This window comes from Oxyura jamaicensis, chromosome 3, assembly GCF_011077185.1.
Source record: "Oxyura jamaicensis isolate SHBP4307 breed ruddy duck chromosome 3, BPBGC_Ojam_1.0, whole genome shotgun sequence".
NCBI lineage: Eukaryota > Metazoa > Chordata > Aves > Anseriformes > Anatidae > Oxyura > Oxyura jamaicensis.
Genome location: NC_048895.1, coordinates 88,083,149 through 88,097,525, shown reverse-complemented (window position 1 = coordinate 88,097,525; position 14,377 = coordinate 88,083,149). Strand labels below are relative to the sequence as shown.

Sequence of the window (14,377 nt, the reverse complement as noted above, 5' to 3'; positions counted from 1 at the left end):
AGAGAAAGAGAGAAAGAGAGAAAGAGAGAAAGAGAGAAAGAGAGAAAAAACACGTTTGATGCATTCCAGATGCTCTGAGCCAGCAGAATATCAAAAGGAGATGCTTGATCTTTTAGGCTTTGCTAGACCAGCAGGTTGGCTCTTCCAGGTCACCCTGGGAACGTGTGTGCCCCTAGTCATTAACAACCAGTTCTAATTGTGGGGTCACACTACAATATCCACAGGGGCTCAGATATGAGAAACCATGAGAGAATTGCCAACTGGCCACAGACTTCTGTAAGACTGAATTCCTCACTAGAGTATTCAAACTTGTGCAAAGCAGTTTTGCATACATACAGCAGAATTTCCCCTTGCACTAGATTATTCCTTGGCCTTTTGGTTAGTTTTTAACTTTAGTTACTCCGGTACCAGTGCCAAACTAGCTTATATCTGGCCTTTCTACAGTTTGATCTGAACCAACTTTCAAAAGAAGAACACCAGATACTTACTGGCAGTCCCTGAGGCCCTGCATCACCGGGAGCACCGGGTTTTCCTGGTTCACCCTGAAAAACATTTTAAATTGTAAATTATGCAAGTCAAACATAAAGGAAAACTTTAATTCTGGAACATAGAGATGAAGTACTTTTGGAACTGGAGGATGGGAAAGCTCATTTAATTATCCTAATAATGTGCATAAAGCCATGGGCAGCAGCACAATGAAAAGTCCCAAATGAGTGAAAAAATCTAGGGCATTACCAAAGCTTCATAAATTAAAAGCATGCCAGCTCTGCCTTACCTTTGCTCCAGGCATTCCAGGGATACCTTCCCGGCCATCAACTCCCGGTAAGCCCTTGAAAGAAAAAAAAAAAAAAAAGATGTTGGAGATATTTCTCCTGTGCACTCTGCTATATAAATCAGAGTAATGCCAAAGCAAATGAACAAATAATGTATACATACAGACTCTCCTTTAGGCCCAGGAAGACCATTTATTCCTCTTGTTCCTTGAGGACCCTAACAATAATAAAGTTAAGAAATTAAAATAAACACATTGAAATAACAGATCAAAAACCACCAATCCATACTTAGTCAGCTATGGATTAGTTTGCTAACTTACAACATGTAAACGTACAGTGTAATTGGTATTCACAGTGTTTGCAAGTAAACATGATTTGAAATGTGTGCTTACCCTTTCTCCCTTTGGACCTGCTTCTCCCAGTGGACCTCTCTGTCCTTGATCCCCCTACAAAAAAAAAAAAAAAAAAAAAAAAAAAAAAAAGATTCTTTCAGCAATAAGACCAGAGTGACCTTACTTGTATTTCTCAGATAAGACCTTTAGTAAATCAACAGTACAATTTATTCCAGTGCATAGAATCATTTATGGCCTCTGGTCCTGCGGCTATCTGAATTCAGAGCTTAGCTGGGCTTTGGAAGCTGCACAGAGATCCCTCATTCCTTCAGCAGTGTTTACCTCCAGCATCTTTGATGTGTGAATGACTGTTTCTGAGACTGAATTTGCTTTGTGCCCTTGCTATTACACTCAAGTTTTCATTTAGGCACAGGCTAAAAAAACAGAGCCCACACTTGCCTTGCATCTCCTGCCATGTAGGCTGCCTGCCACAGCACAGTGTATGTAACAGCCACCAGTAGCATCAGCACCTCTGGGGACAGAGGCACTTGGCTAACAAGTTGGCTGCAGTGTCTTTCTCATAAGGGTCCCGAACCTGTCTCACACAAGGGCTGTTAGGACTTGCAGACTGTCAGCGTTACCTGCAGCACTGAGGACATGCAGTGCTCTGCACACAAAACATGCACAGAGAATTAGTAAAAATCTGTGACTATCAGAATTACAACTTGGGTGAATAGTTTGCTCTGAGGTCTTCTAAATAACTGGGGTGGATATATGTCCTGGTTTCAGTTAGGACAGAGTTATTTCTCCTCCTAGTACCTGGTAGGGTGCTATGTTTTGGATTAGGATGAGAAGAGTGCTGATAACATGCTGATGTTTTAATTGCTGCAGAGCAGTGCTTACCCTAAGCCAAGGACTTTTCAGCTTCTCGCTCTGTCCTGCCAGTGGGCAGGCTGGGGGTGCAGCAAGAGCTGGGAGGGGACAGACCCAGGACAGCTGACCCAAACTGGCCAAAGGGGTATTCCATACCATCTGACGTCATGCTAAACAATATCTAGGGGTGGCTAGCCGGGGTGGGGGGCCGGCTGCTCAGGGTTGGGCTGGGCATCGGTCAGTGGGTGGTAAGCAATTGCATTGTGCATCACTTGTTTGTACATATTATTATTATTATTTTCTATCTTAATAAACTGTCTTTATCTCAACTCACAGGCTTCACTTTCCCGTTTCCCTCCCCCATCCCAGAGAGGGAGGGAGGAGGGTGAGCGAACAGCTGTGTGGTGTATAGCTGCCTGCCGGGTTAAACCACAACAGTAACACATTTCTTTTGCTCTTTTCATATTACAAAAAGAACTTGATCTAAGGAGTTCACTGTAGTGTATCTTCCTGTAGTGTATTTATTAATAAAACATTTAAAATGGAAGAAAAATACTTAAATCATGCAAACATTGGATGTAATTCTGGAGTTTAGTCCTTAGTTTAGTGGTTTTAGAGTCTAGTCCCTGATCCCCACAGGATCGAAAACTGAAGGGCAGAAAGGTATACACCTGACCTGCACTACCTTCTTCCCAGAACTGCCAAAAGCACTGCTGGTTCTTCCCACTGACTAGAGCATATATTCATATGGTTATCTATGGAAAGAACAAACAAGACCCTGGTTTGATTGGATGTTTGCTGTGGAGGAAAAACTTAAGAGTCGTGGGAATGCTAATTTTCTATTGCATTACAAAAAGGATCCACATTAACTTTCAGTTCATACGGGCAGTCTGAAGAACCAGCTGCTCAAAACAAGTATTGATGGATGTACAGCAACAATTTCACTAGTAACAGTAATAACAATAACTAATATCTCTCAAATATTCTTCCCGGTAATACAAACTGAAAATGAAAGGTGTTGTTTTGTGTCAGGAGAAGGCTTAGCCTTAAGTGAACCAAACCGCATTGTAGCATGTCCCTATTACCTCCCAGCAAGTGATAATGTGGGCAGTGTATTAGGTGACGGAACAGGAAGCTTAGTATCTTTTAGCCTACCAGTAAATTCACACTCAGTTAAAGCAAAACATCTTAAGCTTATACTATATCAAAAAATGCAGTTTCTTAAAACTTCAGCTGACAGACATATTTTAAAAACACAGCTAAAGCCAAGTCATCCCCTAGAAATACAGGGCTGATTAAGCAAAGGTTGTTGCACTCAGTTTCTTTAACCCATGAAATTATTGGCTATTCCAAGCATAAATTCCATCCAGATTGGAGGGGAGAGGGAAGGGAAGCACACAAATTATCCTGTACAGGTTTTATTCTAATGAACAAATGTTTTCCAGAAGAAAAAGAAAAAGAAAAGCAACCGAAGAAATCCAGGTCACCCTAACGCACAGTAGCACTCAGAACAAAGAGGTTACGATACCGGAAGGCTAAAAAGACTTCAACTGCACAATAATTATTTCGGGACAGGAAGTGATTTTGGACATGGTGTCATCGTGATGACATTTATTCACCTGTGAGGAATCCATTTAATTGGATTAATCAGCGGCTTTTCTGATTTACACCCACAAAGTTTCAGATTGAGTACCTTAACTGGGTAGACCTTGGGAAGTGTTTTGCTAACACACATTGTACTTACAGGTGCTCCAGGAAGACCCTGGGGACCAGGCTCACCATCAAGGCCACGAGCTCCCTAGAAAACAAGCCGATAACATAAAACATTAAAATGAAGCACTGAGACACTAACGATCTATGCTCCCTCCTAGCTTGCTCCCTCCTAGCTTGCTTGGAGCTGCAGCTTCTCTACAGCAGAGGGTGGGTTGTTTTGTTTTGTTTGTTTGTTTTTATAGCACTAACTTGTAACAGAACAGTAAAAATGAATTTTAGCAATGATTCTTTTAATATATCTTGTGGCATTTTTTGTGAAGTTATAAAAAACATGTTATTAACCATGGAAAAACGTCATTCATCTACCAATTTGTTCTCTAAAAAAACAAGAGAGCAAGGAGGTAGATATTTTCACATGACTTCAGAAAATGTCTGTGCTGTCCTTAACAATACTGTTTCCATCATCACATACAAGAATACCACCAAAATGTGAACAGAACTTGTAAACTGCGGTACAGCTATTTTATCACGTGTTTCAGGCACACAGTAGAATTGTTACTCAATCATTTTTAATTGACAGGAAAAAAAGATCAGAAGGATTTACAGAGAACACGAAACTCTTTGTAAACAGATATAGTAAATATTTCAAATAGATAAACCAGCACAAAAATTTAAGCAAAGTCAGTAACAGTTCAGTAAACATGTCTGTGAGGTTAGAAATGGTCACCAATGAGAAGATTCATAATCAGGACAAATTTGATGTTGTTTCTGAAAATAGCAGGTCACAGAATAAAGTTTCTGTGACTTCATTTCTGGAGAAGGAGACAATGACACAATTGCTACATACTTTTCCTTCCAGACATTTTGACCAGTCAGAGTTAGTAAGATCGTAAGAGCAGAAATGTAATAGTCAGTTTAGAATTAAGAGTTTGACGAACAGCAGGAAAATGACCCAGCAAAGTCAAAGCCCATATAAACATGAATCCCCCTGGCAGCAATTTAAGACATCAAAGATGCAAGAGAGAGAGAGCATGAAGGTGGAACAAATTCTCAATAAAAAATCCTGACAAAAACTGGGACAAGGGAAGGAAAAGGCTTCAGCAAGATGAAGATCACAGGACTGACTACTTAATAAATGTTAGCTTTAATTAAAATGTTATAGTTTACAGCTGCTATGACTTGCAATCTTGCCAGCTACGTACTTGCACACATGCCAAACCACTATAAATCCAAGGATTAGAGGGAATGGTGAGTATGTGTGAAGAGTATGTGTATCAGAAAGACAATGGTGTGTTTCTTCCTAAGCAAAAGTATAGTAGCTATGGAAAAACAGGTGACAGGAGAAAGAATATCCAGAAAGAAAAAAAAAAAGGGGGGGGGGGGCAAAAAAAGAGAAATATAAGTAAGGTTAAAAATATTCAGGGAACTACATTTTGTATCCAGTCCATTTTATGAAAAGAAAAGCTAATACTCACTTTGGTACCTTTAGGTCCCATTATACCAGTTATACCTCTGATACCTAGAATGCCCTGAAAATGAAAAATATATTCAAATCATTATTAAATCTTTTCATCAGAACTGTCCTAGTTTTCAAACAGAAGACTCCTTATAGTCCTAATTGCTTTCTTTATGTTTATTTTACTACTTTCTTAGTACAAAAGGAAAAATCCGTTTCTGTATTTGAATATTTAATTTATATGGTAATTTGACATTTCACTAATTTAAGACTTTTAAAAAGCCTAAGTAAACAATCAGGCTCAATGCTACAACCACAAATATGCTTTAACAACTGAAATTACCAAAGAGCTGAAGCACAGTTCTGCGGTCTGTGTAAGAGGAATACATGAAGACCAGGTCTGCAAAAGAGCTGAGTTGTCTGAAGGGGGATATAGGACAGATGCAGAGAAATGCACCAGCTGACTTTATAGAACAACAGAGGTAGACAAAATTGGGCAATATTTTTAAAAATATAAGTGCTCATCTTATATGCCCTCCAGAGACTAGACTGCATAGACATTGTAGTGCAGCAAGGTGCATCATACATATTACCTCTTCTCTTCAAAATAGAGTCAGGTGGGAAAGTTAGTCTCATTTTTGGGAGAGGTGTTATCTTATGTAAGTCTTATCCATCATGTGAAAGTGGTAGATGGTAGGTGCTGCTGTGGAGACCAGATGCCTAATTCTTTCCATGCATCAGAAACTGACATTCTTTTATGTAAGAAACATGCAGGAAAATATATAAAGAGAGCTCTGTTGACAGCCTCTCAATCTGTCTCTCTAAGGTGTGGTCTATCCTCTTCTCTATAGGGTATCTACCTGACATTACCTTCTGCATATTGTGAATTCCACATTTTATGAGGAAGCAATGATTTTAAAGCTTGTTTGTAAGGTGATCAACTGGTTGAACAGTAAAGTGAAATGGAAAGAAAGTCATTCTCTAAATGTTTTATATCCCTGTTGAGTTATTTCAGTGACACAAGAAACATTTTTCAGTATCAGACATAAGAAGGATTACTTCATTCTTCTCTAGTCCTAATGCATTTTTTTGTTGTCTTATGTTTATAGAGAATTCAGTTATTTAGGATTTGAATGTCATGAGCATCAAGGTAAGCTCCCCCCAAAATGTCACATCTAGGCATCAGTGGAATTAAAGAAATAATTCCACACCTAGGAAGGAAGTATAAGAATCCATCAGAAAATAAACTATATAAATTAAATGTGTTATGCCTGAGCTCTACATCTTTTGCTCTTACTTAGAATGACTGCCTCACTTCTGTTATATATTGGCTACTGAGCTGCAGAAACCCTTGTAATAGATCTTCATGAGAAAACAAGCTGAGAAGGTGTGTGTCAGAACAAACAAGCTAGAAGTACAAGAAAATAATTCCAATATCATAGGTATGATTGAAGGCTACTTCCCTGACATGCAAAAAGGCAGAAACCTGAAAACATCTGTTCTTCCATGACAGACACTCCATCCCCAAGTCTTAGCAAAGTCTGAATTTCACAGATAGACATTTAAAAAAAAAAAAACACTAGCTTTGCAAGGCTGAAATTATGGAAAGGAAAGACAGGAGAAACAAAAAAACAGACAAACAAATAAACCTATTTGCACAGTCCAAACATTACAAAATGTAGGACATGAAATACTTTTAAAAATAAGCCATGCAACAATGTTTTTGGTTGCTGGTTGGTTTGGTTTTTGTTTGTTTTACAAATAAGTCTACTCTCACTTATAAGCAATATGGCAGAATAAAAAGAAAGGTGTGTGGAGCTTTTATAATATCTCTTACAATAAGAAGAAATAGATAATAGACAACATATAATAAAGCAAATGTGTAACACTACTTAGGAGGAAATACTTTACTGGTGGGCCTTGAGCTCCAACTTCACCAACGGGTCCTTGATCCCCTTCTTCACCCTGAGAAAGCAAAAGGAGTGTATCTGTAGCTTATCAGTACCATGGATATGCCCTCTTGTCACAGAGGATACATTCACTAATTACTGTTCTCTGTCAACAAGCCCTGATTGAAGAAAATCCAGCCAAAGTCAGACTAGTTACTCAGAACATAGACAGATACTAGTTCATTTTCACATTCCATTTGACTACTAGCCAAAAGAGATCATTTCAATTAATCCCCAGTATAAAGAAAAGTAATGATATTTTCCTCTTTATCTTCCTTCATTTTTTTCCTTGAAGTTAATCTCTTTAGGTTTCCTTGGTCTATTAGATTAAAGTATAAAGAAGGGATACTCATAAATGTTAACGAAGGGACCAGATATGCCAGTAACTCTGCATCACCACCACATTGTGTTTCAATTTTTTTTGAAAAGTAAAATGGTAAAATGCCTTATCAATTGGTTAACCCCCAAGTTGATTACATGATACCTTCTCTCATACAATAATAGTGCACAGTAACACAACACTATGAAATGCCAAGTTTAATTTGCATCAAGGAATTTTGGAGCATAAGACAACTGTTCAACATCAAGGGAAAAAATATTTTCTATTAATTTAGCATTCTTTTAAATATAGTTAAGAATAGAGAGCCATGTTGTTTTGTGTTCTTTGTTTTGTTTTGTTTTAATGTTCTCTTTTTTTTTTTTCAACCAGCACTGAAGCATGCACCAATGCAGTGCAAAATTTCTCAAATTTTCATACCAACTTTTCAATATTAGTCAAATATTTGTCTAAATGAAACACCTTCAGTCTTCAAGCTGAATCAGACTTGGCCTCCTTATTACAGATAGAATTTTTCTTTGTGTCTGATCCTACACTATGTCCTTTACCTCTCTAACATGTTTTGCCCTGTCTTTCTTCCTGTCCCTATTATGACTAAGTTGTGCCACAGAACAATTTATTTGGTAAATCCACAGAATTCTTCTGCATCTAAATGTTCAGAAGGTTTCCGATTAATAAACTTCAAGTTCCATAATAATTGATTTTGAGGATCAAAACAAAAAGCAAGAGCAGTATGGCAGCACTGACGTTTGTGTCATAATAAATACAGATTACAGGTGAATGAAGAACAGAAATGTGCCTTTGGTTACTCTGCAGTATTATGAGATGTAATATCTCTTCATGCATGGTTTTAAAATAGGTAATATTTCTAGCAAAATCTAATGCTCTTTTTGAAAAGGCTAAACTACTATTAGACTGTAAAAAGCAGTAACAGCTTTTCCTTTCATATATATTTTATTACCTTATAACCTTGTTTTCCTGGTTCACCAGATTCTCCTTTTGAGCCTTTCTGTCCCTAAAATAAAATAAGTGTAGAAACCAAAACAAATAATTAGAGTTGATTCATAATTAAAATACAGAGTTCTGCAAACCAGACTCCTCAGAAAAATCTTGCTCTTCCCTCCACAATCCCTATTCACCAGTGCTTCATCATCCATCCATTTAAAACCACTTATTAAGTACCATCTTCAAACAAACCAGTTCCTGAATCTAACAAGACTATATTTCTAGACAGATTAGCATTTCTTTTTAGGTTATCACATAACAGTCTCCTCAGGTCAACAGTATTCCCAGAAACCAATGAGGTAAAAAAAAAAATCTTAGATAAAAAAAAAAAAAACAAAAAATTCTTAGATAAAATGAGAGTGTTCCTTTCAATTTAGTATAAGTTACGTGATGAGAAAATAAGAAAGAAAAATGACTATGGATTTGGTGGAATATTTGGACTCTCTGAAGTCATCAGACTTCAAATGCTCTGGAAAGTGAATGAAGAAATCCCTCAGATACTCTAATCCTTTCAGGAAATATAAATTTTACTCTGCCGATTACAGCAGCTCTAAGAGATTGTTTTGGCAGTAAAGGGTAGAAAAAACTCTAAGCATACACACTGAAGCAATGATTTTTGAAACTAGCAAATTACCCTTCTTTTAAGCTCGTTATTACCCTCCCTGGTGCTTTGAGAAGGTATCTCTGTAAGGAATATTTGAACAGATTCTCTTACCTTCATTCCCATTAAGCCAGCATGTCCTGGGCGGCCAGGCGGACAAGCACTGGGACACTGGAAAAGCACCCACATAATTAGTACCACAGCGTGGATAAGGTTGCATTTAGACAGTTAAAAAAAAAAAAAAAAAAAAAAAGTGGACAAATCTTACCAGTGGGTCACCATCTTGCAGGCCAATTGTTCCCTAAATTAAATTAATAAAAATTAGTAAAAGAAAAATAACCACACCTGACCCATCAGTCAATAGAGTCATTAGACAAACCAGAAAATACTGCTATCTGAAGCTGGAATGAGAAGCATAAGCAACCAAAAAATCTCTGATACGAGGAGCACCTAGATTGTACGTTTTTATTGCAGGATTCTAGCTATCTACAAAATCCTGTCCTCTAAGTTAGATCAAATTTCTGGGAAAAAAAAATATATATATATATTTTTTTTTTTTCTTAAGCTACATAAAAACTATTAAACCATATTTTGAGTTTCAGTATTTAGGGATGTATTCCTAGGTTAAGTCAATTATCCAAACACCGTAGATTTCAAATGTTTCAAACAATTTCTGTGGTCAGGAGAGCTTTTCTTTTCCCAGCTTACTACCATTCAAGACAAAATACCAACAACTTTACAGTGAAAATAATCTTCCTACTACACACGTATCAGTAGATAAGTGAATGTCTGTCAGTTACATTGCAATAAAATGGAGATCTCTGTACAACCAGATGGACTCGGTGGGGGGAAAGCCCTTCCTCATATTAAATCTAACAACTGATGGAAGCTAACAGGAGTGCTTCTGAGGCACAACAGGGAGAAATACGACTTCACAGCAGCTGCTTGATTCTCTGAAGCCCAGTGGGATGGAACATTATTTCAGACAGATGCAGGGGTGCTTAAGTAATGAACTGCTCTCCTTTTATATAAAAGAACTTAAAAAATAAATTAAAAAAAAAAAAAAAAAAATGAGGGCATGGTAGGGTCCATAAAGTCCTTAACTAGAGTAAGACAGTGGCACTTCAGAAACCTAGAGGACAAAGTTGTCAAGGAATAGAAGATGCATGGATCATTACTGAGGGCTCCTTTTTACCTGTTTCCTAAATATTCTTCTCCACTTAATCATTCACATTTTTTACAATGTCTCTTGCAACTCTCTGGTAACTTTCATGAAGACAAGAAACATGGCTAGGGATATAGGGTCTGTCCAACAGAGGAACAGTACAGCTTTTAAAGAGACATTAGTATGACTCAAACACATTTCCCAGTGTTTGTATTTCACAGCACACAGCCTACAATGTGCCTGCCAGATGCTCAGGTTTTCTCTCTCTGAGCAGGTAAATAGCCACAACACGAAGGCATAACACACATCCCTCCTCTCAAGAGGCTTGGAGAGGACAACCACTCCCCTAGGGAGGTAAAGCACCATATCTTTCTCATATCCCTTGCAGGTAGCAGGCAAGAGATAAAATAAGTAGCAACTGGGAGCATGTATTTCTCAAGCTCTCGAGCCAAACATAATTCTTTTCTCCTCCTTGCAGAGATTAGTCTACCTCTGCTGAGTTGAGGTAGACCATTCTGAAGTTGGTATTGCATTGTAGAACTTAAGGAGAAGTTTTGTTCAATCAGCAGCAATAGTATATAATTCAGACATTAGCACATATTAAAGACAATCACTTACTCGAGGGCCTGGTGGACCTGGTGGTCCTGGTGGCCCCCTTTTTCCTGGATCTCCCTACAAAAAAAGGTAAATTAATTATGTTGATTCATAATGATAATGACTGCCAGTCATATTCATTACTATACATATTCATACCAAATTAACAGTGAGAGATGCAGTAGCTACAGGACTGGGTATGTAACCACCTGAAACCTAAACTTATAACCAAGCTCCCATAGCAGAATGGGAAATAGGAAATTTGATTTTTTTAGTAGAATTGAACCCATGTTGTACAATGGGAGCCAAAAGAATAAAAAATAAAATAATTTTCAACTGTTTTAGAAATCTGAAATATCTGACCACGGGATCGTCTACTTATACCTTTCTCTCATAACTGCTGGTTAAGATCTGAATTAAAAAATCCTAGTAACTGACAAAAGTGCCTAAAGCAAAAAGAAAAAAAAAAAAAAAGAGGGAAAAAAAAATAATAATTTCAGAGTCCAAGATGAATTTACAATGTGAGGATCTTCTCTTGTTTGAGAAATTTTGATGTCTAGCACTTTCAGAAGTAAAGACAAAACACAGAAGCTCTGCTAATTATTTCTTCTGATTGCCTTTAATTAAAAAAAAAATAAATCTCCTGATTGAGACCACCTTTTAAAATAATACTGTCATTTCTGTATTGTTTAATATGTTATTAAATCAAAAATGAAACAAGAAAATTAATGTAGAAAAATATTCACTGATTCTCACCATGTCTGAGTTACAGAGCTATAGGCTAAAAGCACTAAAAAGGAGTATTTATTTTCCACATAACGTATAATTACATTCTGGGACTCATTTTCATACATTATCTGTTGTGGAGGCCCTGGATACAAATAGATTCAAAAAGGGACTGAATAAATTAACGGGGGATAGGCTCACATATAGCTTTTGAACAAAGCAGTACAGATGCAATTTCTGCTACAGGCAGTCTCTGAACTGCCAACTACCAGACTGTGGGGCAGTGTGACAAAAAAAAATTAAAAAAAAAAAAAAAATTAAGTTATTTTGCAAACAGGCAATTCCTGTACACTTTCCTAGGTATCTACTAATCCCCTTGTCAGAGATAAGAAGGTGAGATGGATTGATCACCTTCTGACATAAATTGGCTTTTTATTACTCTTGTATTTGTTATATGAATGAGTGTAACGCACAGAGAGGTTTGCAATAAAAAGTATTCTTAATTAAACAAAATTGTATAGTTATTTCAGATTTCAGTTATAAAATTAGCAATTGGTTCAAATTTTCATTTCAGTGGTAAAGCATGGAATCAAAATATGACACTGTGCTGAAGCTAAGTGTACAGGTCAGCATTAAGATCAGCAGATGGAGTCACACTTAATAATGAGACTAAGAAGGAATACTGAATCTCCATGTTCACTGCCATGCAGATAGAAAATAGAAATAGCACATTACTGTAATGTACATGTGAGAAGACAGGAGTAAAGCTACAGTTCTACATGTAATAATAACATTTACATTAGATTTCTGGCAGGTTTGCTTTTTGATTTTAGCTCTTTTTTTTAGTTTTTCTGCTTTCTTTGAATAAGAGCAGTACAGTATGGAACGTTATATGAAACATGTAATTCAACTCTACTGGCTGGCCCTAACTTTGTGCTATTAATCACTCTTTATTTCTATTTTATTCTGATGAGCTTCACCAAACACAATCTTTCCTCTACTAGCAATCGCCACAGAGACAAAAAAAAAATGTTTTCAAGTGCTGTTATAACCCAAGTCATGCTTAGATGGCACAGTAATTACTCACTCTTTTCTGTAAGTACATTCTAGCAACTGAACAAACCTACAACTTTTAGCAAACAAGGCAGTACTTACTGGTGGGCCAGAACGACCTACTTCACCAGGAAGTCCTGCTGCACCAGCTGGACCCTGTAACAACCAAGTTCAAGAGTAATTTTAGATCACACAATACTTGTATAACATCCATTCAAGGAGAGAGGACATAGCATTTTCTCAAACAACAAATTATGTCTTCAGACACCAGTATTACTGTTTGATCTACCACAGACCTAAGGAACCTCATCAACATCTGAAGAAAGCATACATAATAGACATAGAACATCAGCACTAAGAGTCTCTTTTTTCCTTGAATTACCTTTAATTAAACTGTATAACAGATTTAAACAGATTTATTAAACAGTATCTTTATGAATTGGAAAGATGATACTTACAGGTGGCCCGAGAAGCCCCTTGCCCTGTGAAATATGAAAGAAAAAAAAAGTCAGAAATGTGGAGAGGGTTACACACCAATTTGAGCTGTTTACCAAGAATAAAGTATTTGGGATAAAAATGCACAAAAGCCCTGATGTTTGATTCTGTATTAGAAAACTTATTTAACCAACATTAGACATCAACTTATTATTAGGTAATCAATATCAGAAGAAAAATTAAATTACTGATTAAGCTGCCTTGAAGTAGCATTTCTTTGCACATATTTATAAGCCTAAACTTAAACACAGGAATGAAGAGATTAAAGCCTTTGGGTTTAACTACTTATCAAGCACCAAGATAAACATATCTACAGATACATTCTGGGAAAGAAGGTGTGACACTTGCAGAAAGGCAAACACTGTATATAAAACTTCAGATACTTAGCATTTTTTGTTTCAGTTACTCTGAAGTGCTAACTTGGACAATAAATTCCACTGGATGAGCTTGAAAAATTGTGATAATAATTTATAACCAATTAATGTTGCAGCCAAGGCTTCTGGTTTTCTGTTTGCACCTAGCATTTTAGCAATGTAAGCAGTTTATTTTTATGAGAAATGAGGGCTTTAGATAACCATTCAGAGACAGACTACTCTACTTGCAAAAGGCCACTGACTGAATTCAAAGCAAAGCATAATTACAGCTAAATATTCAATTAATCACTTAGCCAGTATGCAACCTCAGAAGTGTGCTATGTTTCTAGTAAATGAGGTCTCAGATCAAGCCAAAGACCTGTGAAGGTTAAACAGCCTCACCACTTTGCATTTGTGGTGATAGCTTCTCAAAATGTCTCTGAGACTGAGAATTGGAACCACCACTCTGCAGCACTCCCACTCCTACCTCCTCCTCTTTTATGTGTGGGTGTGGGGGAGTCATTAGCACAAATTAAGTTTAAATATTAAGTTTAAATCTCACTAAAGGCAACCTGACTGGCATTGGCCATTTTGAAAAAAAAGTTCACTAGCTACTCTATTTCTTCAGCAGCTTAAAGCCATTCATCAAAATGAAAGCCCATATAAAAGGAATTTCCCTAAGATTTATTATGAGCATTAATCTTTCTATATGGATTCAGCATTTACAAGCTAACAACCAAGGAGCCAGAAAATGAAATACTAGGCTCCTTCCTAAAATTTGAGGTCTACAAATTAACCTTAACCTTAATCAGTACAACGGCAATGACAGGTTCCAATAGTATTATGAGGTGACCAAGTATATTCACCTTTTCTTTACCTTTAAATAACTAATGGTTTTTGAATCAGCATCACAAATATTCCTACAAATTCACTTTTAAACACAATGCCCAGT

The 14,377-nt window shown here is 36.9% G+C and overlaps 1 protein-coding gene across 2 annotated transcripts in view; it reads right to left on the bottom strand.

Moving 5' to 3' along the window:
• The window catches only part of COL9A1 (collagen type IX alpha 1 chain), a 68,146-nt gene that overhangs the window by 26,010 nt on the left and 27,759 nt on the right, over positions 1-14,377 (bottom strand). For both annotated transcript variants that reach the window (XM_035322899.1, XM_035322900.1), the window contains 13 exons: positions 13,036-13,059; positions 12,680-12,733; positions 10,823-10,876; positions 9,308-9,340; positions 9,154-9,210; positions 8,395-8,448; positions 7,059-7,112; positions 5,167-5,220; positions 3,723-3,776; positions 1,166-1,219; positions 937-990; positions 776-829; positions 489-542 (listed from right to left, as the gene is read on the bottom strand). In XM_035322899.1, the coding sequence (XP_035178790.1) occupies positions 489-542; positions 776-829; positions 937-990; positions 1,166-1,219; positions 3,723-3,776; positions 5,167-5,220; positions 7,059-7,112; positions 8,395-8,448; positions 9,154-9,210; positions 9,308-9,340; positions 10,823-10,876; positions 12,680-12,733; positions 13,036-13,059 (654 nt within the window). The remainder of the gene's footprint in view (positions 1-488; positions 543-775; positions 830-936; positions 991-1,165; positions 1,220-3,722; positions 3,777-5,166; positions 5,221-7,058; positions 7,113-8,394; positions 8,449-9,153; positions 9,211-9,307; positions 9,341-10,822; positions 10,877-12,679; positions 12,734-13,035; positions 13,060-14,377) is intronic.